The sequence below is a fragment of the Leptonychotes weddellii genome, chromosome 13, assembly GCF_054177405.1.
Source record: "Leptonychotes weddellii isolate Sample4059 chromosome 13, ASM5417740v2, whole genome shotgun sequence".
In the NCBI taxonomy this organism is placed as follows: Eukaryota; Metazoa; Chordata; class Mammalia; order Carnivora; family Phocidae; genus Leptonychotes; species Leptonychotes weddellii.
In genome coordinates, this window is record NC_138381.1 from 33026747 (window position 1) to 33038991 (window position 12245).

The 12245-nt window shown below is 39.0% G+C and overlaps 1 protein-coding gene across 1 annotated transcript in view; it reads left to right on the forward strand.

Annotated features, from left to right (window-relative positions):
• TPGS2 (tubulin polyglutamylase complex subunit 2) overlaps positions 1–12245 on the forward strand; it is a 58008-nt gene that overhangs the window by 30454 nt on the left and 15309 nt on the right. The window contains exon 3 of the mRNA XM_081801385.1: positions 12147–12234. Within this exon, the coding sequence (XP_081657511.1) occupies positions 12147–12234 (88 nt within the window). The remainder of the gene's footprint in view (positions 1–12146; positions 12235–12245) is intronic.

Consider the following 12245-nt stretch of genomic DNA (forward strand, 5'->3'; position numbering starts at 1 on the left):
CCTGGATTTTGATGCCTGTTTCCTTCCCCCACATTAGGGAAGTTCTCTCCTATAATTTGCTCCAATATACCTTCTGCCCCTCTCTCTCTTTCTTCTTCTTCTGGGATCCCAATTTTCTCATGTTGTTTCTTCTTATGGTATCACTTATCTCTCGAATTCTGCCCTCGTGATCCAGTAGTTGTTTATCTCTCTTTTTCTCAGCTTCTTTATTTTCCATCATTTGGTCTTCTATATCACTAATTCCCTCTTCTGCCTCATTTATCCTAGCAGTTAGAGCCTCCATTTTTTATTGCACCTCAGTAATAGCCTTTTTGATTTCGACTTGGTTAGATTTTAGTTCTTTTATTTCTCCAAAAAGGGTTTCTCTAAATAACTTCCATGCTTTTTTCAAGCCCAGCTAATATCTTTAAAATAATGATTCTGAAGTCTAGTTCCAGCATCTTACTAATGTCCGTATTGATTAGGTCCCTGGCAGTCGGTACTGCCTCTTGTTCTTTTTGTTGAGATGATTTTTTTTCTGTCTTGTCATTTTGTCCAGAGGAGAATAGATGAAAGAGAGAACAAAATGCTAACAGGGTAACAACGACCCCAGAAAATATACACTAAACAAATCAGAAGAGACCTGAAACTGGGGGAAAAGAAAGGGAAAGAAAGAAAGAAGAAAAAGATAAAAACGAACAAAAACAAAACAAAAAAAACAGAACATGATCAAATATGATCAGGCTGGTGCATAGATTAGTGCCACACACTAGATATTGGGTGTATTTTGGTCTGTTAGAAGAAAGTGCCTCCCATAATTTTAAAGAAAGAAAAACTTATATATGTATAAAAATAAGGGTTAATACGATGAAGGGATGGAATATGACTGTAAAGATGAAAATTATAAAAGATTTTATAAAAGGAATGATAAGAAGTTGGTTGAAAAAAGAAGAGGATTTAAAAAAATAAAAAAGAATGTCATCAGGCAGGAGACTAGAACAAAGCCATACACTAGAGATTTAGGGTATATTTTGGTCTGTTAGAAGAAACTGTATCCCAAAATTTTAAAGAGAGAACAACATATATATATATATATATATATATATATATATATATATACACCAAAAATAAGGGTAACTATTATGAAGGGATACGATATGACTCTAAAAATGGAAAATAAAAAAGATTTTTTTAAAAAAGGGATTGATAAGATGTTGCTTGAAAAGGCAAAAAAGAAAAAGTTAAAAAAAAATTAACTTTGAAAGACTAAATAATCATGGGGGAAAAGCCATGAATTCTATGTGCAGTATTTCTCTAGCACTGGAGTTCTGCTGTTCTCATTGATACATAAACTTGGTCTTGGCTGGCTGTTCTTGCTGATCTTCTGGGGGGAGGGACCTGTTGTCGTGGTTCCCAAATGTCTTTGTGGGAGGCGAAATTGCCCTGCCCTTGTCTGGTCTAGGCTAAATAATCTGCTCGGGTTTGTTCTTGGGAGCTTTTGTTCCTTGCAAACTTTCGGTACAGCTTTGGAGGACGAGAATGAAAATGGCGCCCTCCCAATCTCTGCCCCCGAGGAGCCGAGACCTTGGGGCCCCGCTCCTCAGTGAGCCCCCAGAGAAAAGCAGTCAATCACTCCCATCTCCCCACTCACCCGGCCCGTGACCAAGCATTTCTGTCTCTGGCACCCGACCCTGTGTGGAGTCTCCATACCCAGCAGATCCCTGCAGTGTGCTCCCGCACCGCTCCTCCCAGGGGAGGAAGGGGAGTCTCCTCGGATCTGCCACTTGTTGGATCCCTGCTGGAGGAGCAGTGGCCCGACTGTGCCGTGGATCACGGTTTATGGCAACCCGGAGCTGAGAGCCCGCTCCTCTGTTCCGTCTCTGCAGCCGGCTTCCATGCTCCGATACCTAGGAGCTCTGCCGCACTCAGGCACCCTTGGTCTTTCTGTGACCCCGAGTGTCCCAAGACCACACTGTCCCAGTGAGGGTTCCACCCTCTTCTTAGCCACTGGAGCGATGTCCCTCAGCGGAGTGAACTTCTAAAAGTACCGATTTTGTGCTCTGCTGCTCTATCACTTACCAGAAGCAGCCGATGGAGGCCCTCCTCCCCCACTGTCTGTCCTCCTCACTATCGCCTCGGATTCACTTCTCTGCTCTTCTTACCTTCCAGAAAGTGGTTGCTTTTCTGTTCAGAGAGTTGTTGCTATTCTTTTCTTCGATCTCCTGTTGAGTTCATAGGTGTTCAGAATGGTTTGATCCCTATCCAGCTGAATTCCTGAGACCAGACGAAATCCAGGTCTCCTACTCCTCCGCCATCTTGCTCCCCTCCTGTAGGTATTCTTTTTGATGGAATTGTAGATGGGATTGTTTTCTTAATTTCTTTTTCTGATTGGTAGTAGTGTATAGAAAAGCAACATATTTCTTTATGTTAATTTTGTATCTTGCAACTTTACTGAATTTATTTATCATGTCTAATGGGGTAGTCTTTAGGGTTTTGTATAGACAGTATCATGTCATCTGCAAATAGTTAAGTTTTACTTATTTCTTATCAACTTAGATGCTTTTTATTTCTTCGTTGTTGGATTTCAAGTCCTTTGTTGAACAAAAGTGGCAAGAACAGGCATTCTTGTCTCATTTCTGATCTTAGAGGAAAAGCTTTCAGCTTTTTAATTCTAGTGTGATGTTTGCTGTGGGTTTGTTATACATGGCCATTATTATGTTGAGATGTGTTCCCTCTATACCCACTTTCTTGAGAGTTTTTATCATAAATGAATGTTGAATTTTGTGAGGCTCTTCTTCTACATCTACTGGGATAATCATATGAGTTTTATCCTTCATTTTGTTAACGTGGCATAACACATTGGTTGATTTATGGATACCATGCTATCCTTTCATCCCTGGAATAAATCCACGTGATCATGGCATACGATCCTTTAAATGTATGATTGAATTCAGTTTGCTATATTTTGTTAAGGATTTTTGCATCTATGTTCATTAGGAATTTTATCTGATTTGGGTGTCAGGGTCTTGTACAATGAATTAGGAAGTGTTCTTTCCTCTTCAATTTTTTGGAATAGTTTGAGAAGTATAGGTATTAGGTATAACTCTTCTTTAAGTGTTTGGTAGCATTCACCTGCCATCTGGTTCTGGAGTTTTGTTTGCAGTGAGGCTTTTTATTACTGATTCAGTTTTATTACTCGTAATTGCTGAGATTTTCTATATCTTCCTGATTCAGTCTTGGAAGATTGTGTGTTTCTAGAAATACATCCATTTCTTCTATAGTGTTCAATTTGCTGGCATATAATTGTTTATAGTAGTATTTTGCAATCCTTTGTGTTTCTGTGGTTTCAGTTGTAAATTCTCTTTCATTTTTTTTATTTATTTGGTCCCTCTCTCTTTTCCTTTGATGAGTCTCACTAAAGTTTTATCAATTTTGTTTATCTTTTCAAAGAATTAGGTCTTAGTTTTATTTATCTTTCTTATTTTTTTCTCTTCAGACTATTGATTTTAGCTCCAATCTTTATTACTTCCTTCCTTCTACTGTCTTTGACCTTCATTTGTTCTTTTTCTAGTTCCTTTAGGTGTAAAGTTAGACTGTTTGAGATTTTTTTCTTATTTCTTGACTTAGGTCTCCATCACTATAAGCTTCCTTCTGACAATTTTTGCTACATCTCATGTATTTTGGAATGCTGTGTTTTCATTTTTATTAAAAGTCACATAGTATTTTTTTATTTCATCCTTGAGTTCTTTGTTTACTGTTGGTTGTTTAGTAGTGTGTTGTTTAGCCTCCCATGTGTCTGTGTTTCTCTATAGTTTTTTTTCTTACTGATTTCTAGTTTCATACCATAGTTGTTTGAAAAGATGCTTGATATGATTTCAGTCTTCCCAAATTTATTGATATTTGTTTTGTGGCCTAACGTGATTTTCCTGAAGAATGCTCCATGTGCACTTAAAAAGAATGTGTATTCCCTGTTTTTAGATGGAATGTTCTGTATGTGTCTATTAAGTCCATCTGGTCTAATGTGTCATTTAAGGCCACTGTTTTATTGATTTTTTGTCTGGATGATGTATCCACTGATGCGTGTTAAAATTCCCTAATATTATTGTATTATCCATTTCTCCCTTTAGGTCTGTTAATATTTCCTTTAAATGTTTAGGTTCTCCCGTATTGGGCACATAGATATTTACAATTGTTGTATCTTGACCTCTTTATCATTATGTAATCTTCTTTGTCTCTTTTTACAGTCTCTGTTATAAAGTCTGTTTTCTCTGATTCAAGTATTGCTACCCCAGCTTTTATTTTCATTTCCATTTATATGGAATATCTTTTTCCATCCCTTCACTTTCAGTCTTTGTGTGTCCTTAGGTCTGAAATGAGTCTCCTGTAGGCAGCATATACATAAGTCTTGTTTTGTTTTTTGTTTTTTTTAATCTATTCAGCTACTGTATGTCTTTTGATTGGAGCTTTTAGTTGATTTACATTTAATTATTTTTTTAAGTTTTTATTTTAATTCCATTAGTTAACATACACTGTTTTATTAGTTTCAGATGTACAATATAGTGATTCAGCATTTCCATACATCACTCAGTGCTCAGCACAAGTGCCCTCCTTAATCCCCATCACCTATTTCACCTATCCTCCCATCCCCCTCCCCTCTGGTAACCTTCAGTTCTCTATAATTAAGAATCTGTTTCTTGATTTGTCTCTTTCTCTTTTTTTCCCCTTGGATCATCTGTTTTGTTTCTTAAATTCCACATATGAGTGAAATCATATGGTATTTGTCTTTCTCTGACTCACTTACTTTGTTTATTATGATATGCTCTAGTTCCATCCATGTCATGGCAAATGGAAAGATTTCATTCTTTTTTATGGCTGAATAATACCAATCTATATTTAATACCCAATAGTGCAATTGCTGGATTGTAGGCTAGTTCTATTTTTAACTTTTTGAGGAACCTCCATACTGTTTTCCACAGTGGCTGTACCAGTTTGCATTCCCACTACCAGTGCACAAGGGTTCCTTTTTTTCCACATCCTCACCAACATCTTTTGTTTCTTGTGTTTTTGATTTTAGCTATTCTGATAGGTATGAGATGATATCTCCTTGTTGTTTTGATTTGCATTTCCCTGATACTGATGTTGAGCTATTGATACTTTTCATGTGTCTTTTAGCCAACTGTATGTCTTCTTTGGAGAAATGTCTCTTCATGTCTTCTGCCCATTTTTAAGTTGGATTATGTTTTTTGGGTGTTGAGTTTGATAAGTTCTTTCTGTATTTGGGATGCTAACCCTTTATTGGATTTGCAAATATTTTCTCCCATTCTGTAGGTTGCCTTTAATTTTGTTCATTGTTTCCTTTGCTGTGCAGAAGCTTTTTATTTTGATTAGTCCCAAAAGTTAATTTTGGTTTTATCCCTTGCCTCAGGAGATATATCTAGAAAAATATTGCTAATGGCCTATGTCAGAGAGGTTACTGCCTGTGTTTTCTTCTAGGATTTTTATGGTTTCAGGTCTTACATTTAGGTCTTTAATCCATTTTTAATTTGTTTTTGTGTATGGTGTAGGAAAATGGTCCACTTTTTTTCCTTCCACATCACTGTCCAGTTCTCCCAATACCATTTTGTTGAAAAGACTGTCTTTTTCACATTGGTTATTCTTTCCTGCTTTGCTGAACATTTATTGACCATATAGTTGTGGGTTTATTTCTGGGTTTTCTGTTCTATTGATCTGTGTGTCTTTTTTTGTGCCCGTAGCATATGTCTTGATTACAGCTTTGTAATATAGCTTGAAGTCCGGAATTGTGACGCCTCTAGCTTTGGTTTTCTTTTTCAACATTACTTTGGCTATTCAGGGTCTTTTCTGGTTCCACCACATTAATTAAAAAAAAAAAGGACAAGAACCATATGATCTCAGTAGATGCAGAAAAAGCATTTGACAAAATACAACATCCTTTCTTGATAAAAACTCCCCACAGTGTAGAGATAGAGAGAACATACCTCAATACCATAAAATACCCACAGAAAACATTATCCTCAATGGGGAAAAACTGACAGCTTTTCCCCTAAAGTCAGGAACATGACAGGGATGTCCACTCTCACTACTGTTGTTCAGCATAGCACTGGAAGTCCTAGCCTCAGCAGTCAGACAACAAAAAGAAATAAAAGGCATCCAAATCGGCAAAGAAAAAGTTAAACTTTTACTCTTCGCAGACAACATGATACTCTATGTAGAAAACCCAAAAGACCACTAAAAAAAATGCTAGAACTAATAAAGGAATTCAGCAAAGTTGCAGGATATAAAATCAGTGCACAGAAATCAGGTGCATTTCTATACACTGACAGCGAGGCAGAAGAAAGAGAAATCAAGGAATTGATCCCATTTACAATTGTGCCAAAAACCATAAGAAAACTAGGAATAAACCTAACCAAAGAGGTAAAGGATCTGTACTCTGAAAACTATAGAAGACTTATGAAAGAAATTGAGGAAGACAACAAAGAAATGAAAGAAACATTCCATGCTCGTGGATTAGAAGAACATATATTGTTAAAATGTCTATACTATCCAAAGCAGTCTGGACATTCAGTGGAATCCCTATCAAAATACCATCAACATTTTTCACAGAAATGGAACAAAAAATCCTAAATTTTGTGTGGACCATTGTGTTTTCATTTTCATTTGTTTCCATGTACTTTTTATTTCTTCTTTGATTTCCTGGTTGACCTATTCATTATTTAGTAGCATGCTTTTTAACCTCCACATATCTGTGGTCTTTCCAGATTTTTTCTTGTGGTTGACTTCTAGTTTCATAGTGTTGTGCTTAGAAAATATGCATGGTATGGTTTCGATCTTGAATTAGTTGAGGTTTGTTTTTTGGGTTAATATGTGATCTATTCTAGAGAATGTTCTGTGTGCACTTGAAAAGAATGTGTATTCTGCTGTTTTAGAATGGAATGTTCTGAATATATCTGTTAAATCCATCTGTTCCAGCGTGTCATTCAAAACCATTGTTTCCTTGTTGAGATGATCTATTGATGTAAGTGGGGTGTTAAAGTCTCCTATTGTTATTGTATTATTATTGATTAGTTCCTTTATGTTTGTCATTAACTGTTTTATGTATTTGGGTGTTCCTGTGTTGGGTGCATAAATATTTAGTTGTTATTGTAATTTTTATTATTATATAGTGTCCTTCTTTGTTTCTTGTTACAGTCTTTATTTTAAAATTGATTTTGTCCAATATAAGTGTTTCTACTCCAGCTTTCTTTTGATACCCATTTGCATGATAGATGTTTCTCCATCCCCTTCCTTTCAATCTGCAGGTGTTTTTAGGTCTAAAATGAGACATTTTATGGTCTAAATGTAGACAGCATATAAATGGGTCTTGGTTTTTCACCATCTTGTCACCCTGTGTCTTTTGATTTTAGCATTTAGTCCATTTACAGTCAAAGTAATTATTGATAGATATGTATTTATTGTCATTTTATTACTTGTTTTGTGGTTGTTTCTGAAGATTTTCTCTGATCCTTGCCTTTCGTGTTTTGCTCATTTTCTTTAGTTATATATTTGGATTTCTTTCTCTTTGTACTTTGCATATTTATCTGTGACTTTTGATATATGGTTACCATTAGGTTTATATGTAACCTTTTTTGCATATAGCAGTGTATATTAAGTTGATGGTTGTTTACATTTGAATCCATTCTTTATCCTTTTCCTCTCCATGTTTTAGGTATATGTTGTCATATTTTACATCCTTTTAAATTGTGAATTCCTGGACTCATTTTTTTACAGCAATATTCATTTTTACTGATTTTGTTTTTCCTGCCTTTATACTGTCACTGGTCTCTCCTTTCCACTCAAAGAGTCCCCTTTATTTTTCTTACAGGGCTGGTTTAATGGTTATGAACTCCTTTAGTTTTTGTTTGGGAAACTCTCTCTCTGCTTCTATTCTGCTCACTGGATAGACTATTCTTGGCTGCAGATTTTTCCCATTCAGCACTTTGCCACTCCCGTCTTTCTTGGAAAGTTTCTGCTGAAAAATCCCCTCCTAGCCTTATGTATTTTCCCTTGTATGTTACTGTCTTCTTTTGTCTTGCTGTTTTTTTGTTTTTTTTTAAAATCACTACAATTTGCTCATTTAATTATAATATGTCTTGGTGGGGAACTGCTTTTGTTGATTTTTTTTTTTTAATTTTATTTATTTGACAGAGACACAGCAAGAGAGAGAACACAAGCAGGGGGAGTGGGAGAGGGAGAACAGGCTTCCCGCGGAACAGGGAGCCCGATGCAGGGCTCGATCCCAGGACCCTGGGATCATGACCTGAGCCAAAGGCAGAAGCTTAACGCCTGAGCCACCCAGGCGCCCCTGCTTTTGTTGATTTTGATGGTGATTTTCTCTCCCTCCTGGATCGGGATATGTGTTTCCTTTCCCAGATTAGGGAAGTTTTTAGCGATTATTTCTTCAAATAAATTCTCTTCCCCCTTTTCTCTCTTCTTCAAGGATTTCTGAAATACTCATGCTATTACTTTTGATGGAGTCACTGAGTTCTTTAAGTCTATTCTCATTTTGCATGATGCTTTTTTCTTGTTTGTTTGATTACTTTCCATTACTCTGTGTTCTAGGTCATTAATTTGTTCCTCTGCTTCTTCCAGCGTGCTGTTCACTGTCAAGTGTATTTCTCATTTGATTTATTAAGCCCTTGATCTCTACTATGTCATTCCTTGTCTCTGTGTTAAGGGTCTCACTGATGTCCTCCACTCTTTTCTCAAGTCCAGTGAGTATCTTTATGGTCATTGCTTTAAATTCTCTATCAGGCATGCTACTTATGGTTTCACTTAGATCTCTGGCCATGGCCTTGTCTTGTTCTTTCATTTGAGTTAAATTTTTCTTTCTCCTCATTTTGTCTGCCTCTCTGTATCTGTTTCTGTGTGTTAGGAAGGTCAACTATGTCTTCTGCTCTTGAAAGTAGTGACTTTATGGGCGCCTGGATGGCTCAGTCGGTTAAGTGTCTGCCTTCAGCTCGGGTCATGATCCCAGGGTACTGGGATCAGTCCTGCATTGGGCTTCCTGCTCAGTGGGAAATCTGTTTCTGCCTCTGCCCCTCCCCCATGCTCATGCGCACACTCTCTCTCAAATAAATAAAATCTTAAAAAAAAAAAAGAAAGAAAGTAGTGACTTTATGAAGAAGAGGTCCTGGAGTGTCTTGCAGTGCAGTCTCCCCTGTGCACCTGAACCTGGAACTTCAGGAGAGTATCCTATATGTGGTGCTTATGTCCTGCTGTTGTGTCTGAATCACTTTTATTTTCAGTGCAGTTGTCTGCACTGACTGCCTGCTCTGGGCTCTGCTTGCTCACTGTGGTGTTAGTGGGACTCAGACCAGCTCTGAGGGTGCATGCCTGCCAGGGAACTTGGGGGCAGGGCAGTGGCATTAGCAAAATTTGCACTGGGCCACTAGTTCAGTGCCAGATTTGTAGAAGCACTATAGCAGCTGGAGGCTGCATGACAGCTCAACTGCAGGCCCAAAGCTGGGCGCAATGCCCAGGGGTGGCTGGGTGCAGTGCCCAAGGATGACTGGGTGCAGCTGAGGCTGGCAAGTGCCTGGAGGCATGCAGCAACTGGATGGGATGCCCTGCCTCCCACAGATGGCCTTGTGTTTATGGTTGGGGGGGTGAAATGCCACCTGCCAGCTCCCTCATTTTCATAGAAGACCCCCAACATGCTCAGAAATCTGTATGAACAGATCTGTCTCCCATTTGCCCCTGGTATTGTATAAACTGCTATCTTTATTTTGCTTGTCTGTTCAGGCTGCTGTCCCTTTAAGGGCAGCAGTCCAGCTGTCACCTGCCCTCCCAGCTGTACTGGCTCTACTTGGCTTGTCCCAGCTCGCCCAGTGCTGAGACCTGATTTTTAAAGCTCCAGGCTCCAGGTCCCACTGGTTATACAAACTTAATTCAGCAACTCTGTTTTCAAGCCAAACTTTATGGGGATTAGTCCTCCCCACATGAGCTCCCTAGTACAAGGGCCCATTTCTCTGCCCTCTCCCTGCACGCAGCTGCCTCCCTCCTATGGGCAGCCTCCCTCCACCTTTCTCACCTTTCTAACCTTTCAGATGCAGCTTCTTCTCTATATTTTGTTGTGGAGTTTGTTCTGCCAGCCTTCGATCACTCCCTAGTTTATTGACTTGGTTGTGGATGATATCTAGTTGTAAACGTGGGAGGGGTGAGCTCAGGGTCCTCCTACTACACCCTCTTCCCAAGATCCTTTAAAGTAATTATTGATAGGTATATCCTGACTGCCACAATTGTTTTCAGGTTGTTTTGTAATTCTTTCATGTTCTTTTCTTGTTGTCTTATGATTTGGTGACTTTCTTTAGTATTATGTTTGGATTTCCTTCTCTGCTTTTTGTGTATCAAAAGTTTTTAGCTTGTGCTTATCCTGAGGTTCATGTGTAACTCTCTGTATGTAGCAATCTATTTTAAGTTGATGGTTGCTTAAGTTCAAACACATTCTATAAGCACTGCATTTTTATGCCCCTCACCATTTTTTGTATTTATGTATGTCGTATCTTGTATTATTTTGTTTATCCCTTAACCAATTATTGTAGATATAGTTGATTTTACTACTGTTGCCTTTTAACCTTCATACTAGCTTTATAAGTAGTTGATGTATTACCTTCAGTATATGGTTGCTTATACCAGTGAAATTTTTTTCTTTCATAATTTTCATATGCTGTGGCTTCTCTTTTCCATTTAAGGAAGTCCCTTTAACAGTTCTTGTAAGGCCAGTTTAATGTGATGAACTCCTTTAGCTTTTGCTTGTCTAGAAAACTTTATCTCTACTTAAATTCTGAAGGATAATGGTGGTGCTGCAGGATTTCTTTTCCTTCCCACGGTTCTTGGTCATGCTGCTTTGAAGAATGAAGAGGTAGACAAGACAAGACAGAGTGGGGGGCAGCAAAGCAAGGTTTATTGAGTGATAGTACAAAGCTCCCAAAAAGGGAGGGGACCCGAGGGGGTTGCCACGGGAGTTTCTAAGTCTAGGGGTCTTTATGGGATTGGTGGTGGGCTGTTTTAATCTGATTAACCCTCCATGCACCTGTCATGCAATCAGGTTTTTGTCTTCTTTCTCTCACAGGGGAAAGGATGGAGGGCTCCTTCCAGGGTGGTGGAAAATCCTTTTAAGTGTGGTTTCCTCTTGCGGTGGGGGTGGGAGGCCTTGTCCCAGCCTGCCTTTCTTCCAAGTATTCTTCATCAGTGGGATAGCCGATTAAGAACTGTTTCTTTGTTATAGTCCTATGGGACCTGGAAATGGAAGCCCTTTGGCCACCAGAACCAAGTAATCAAGGGTGTGTCCCTTGGGCAGTAGATGCAAAGGCCATTGCATTAGATGGGTGCACAAGCTCTTTTCTGGGAGATACTGCTGACCTGGAGTAAGGCAGAGTGTGTAAAGATGGTGCCCCCCAGCTTCCCCGTTCTCTGGAGTATTTCTGTCGATATGTGTTAAATTAGGTAACTGCTGCTCAGGCCAATGCTATAAGATAAGCAAATAAGCCTCTTTCAAAGAAAGTCTGGGTACTTTTCAGTTGGCTGCCTCTATAAAAGGCCCTGGGATGGGAAATCTGCATGCATGAGCCCTTTGAGAACTCTTTCTCAGTTTCCAAATAGGCAAGCCCCTTTGGCTTTCAAAGCTAGATGTCTGGGGAGCTCATCTCAGATGCAGCTCTTAAAAGATGGTATGCCACATAGAGGGTTCAAACCCTTCACTCCTTAGAGGGAAGATCGGATTTCTGAGTTCTCTCCTGATTGTGTATTGCTGCGCCAGTGGTGGGGTTTATGGTGAGTTGCGTCTCAGCCTCTCCTACCCATTTCGATGTGCATTTTTTCTCATTCACCCAATGTATAGGAGTTGCTAAACCAGCTTCTGGATTTATTTCAGAGGGAATTATTCCATATGTAGCTGTGGATTTGGTGTGTCTATGGGAAGAGGGGAGTTCAGGGGCCCTCTGTTTTGCCATCTTGAACTGGAACTCTCTAATGGAGTTTGTAGGTAATTACCAAAATCTTCCCATTTGGGGGATCTAAAACATGGTACATAGTATCCCCATTTGCTTTGGGGCATAGCCCTGTGCCCTTTCTCAGTCCCGACCTAACACTCAGCTGCTTTGTGATTCTAGAAAAATAACTGCGTGCTACCTGAGGATGTGAAGAATTTTTACCTGATGACCAATGGCTTCCACATGACATGGAGTGTGAAGCTGGATGGTGAGTCAGCC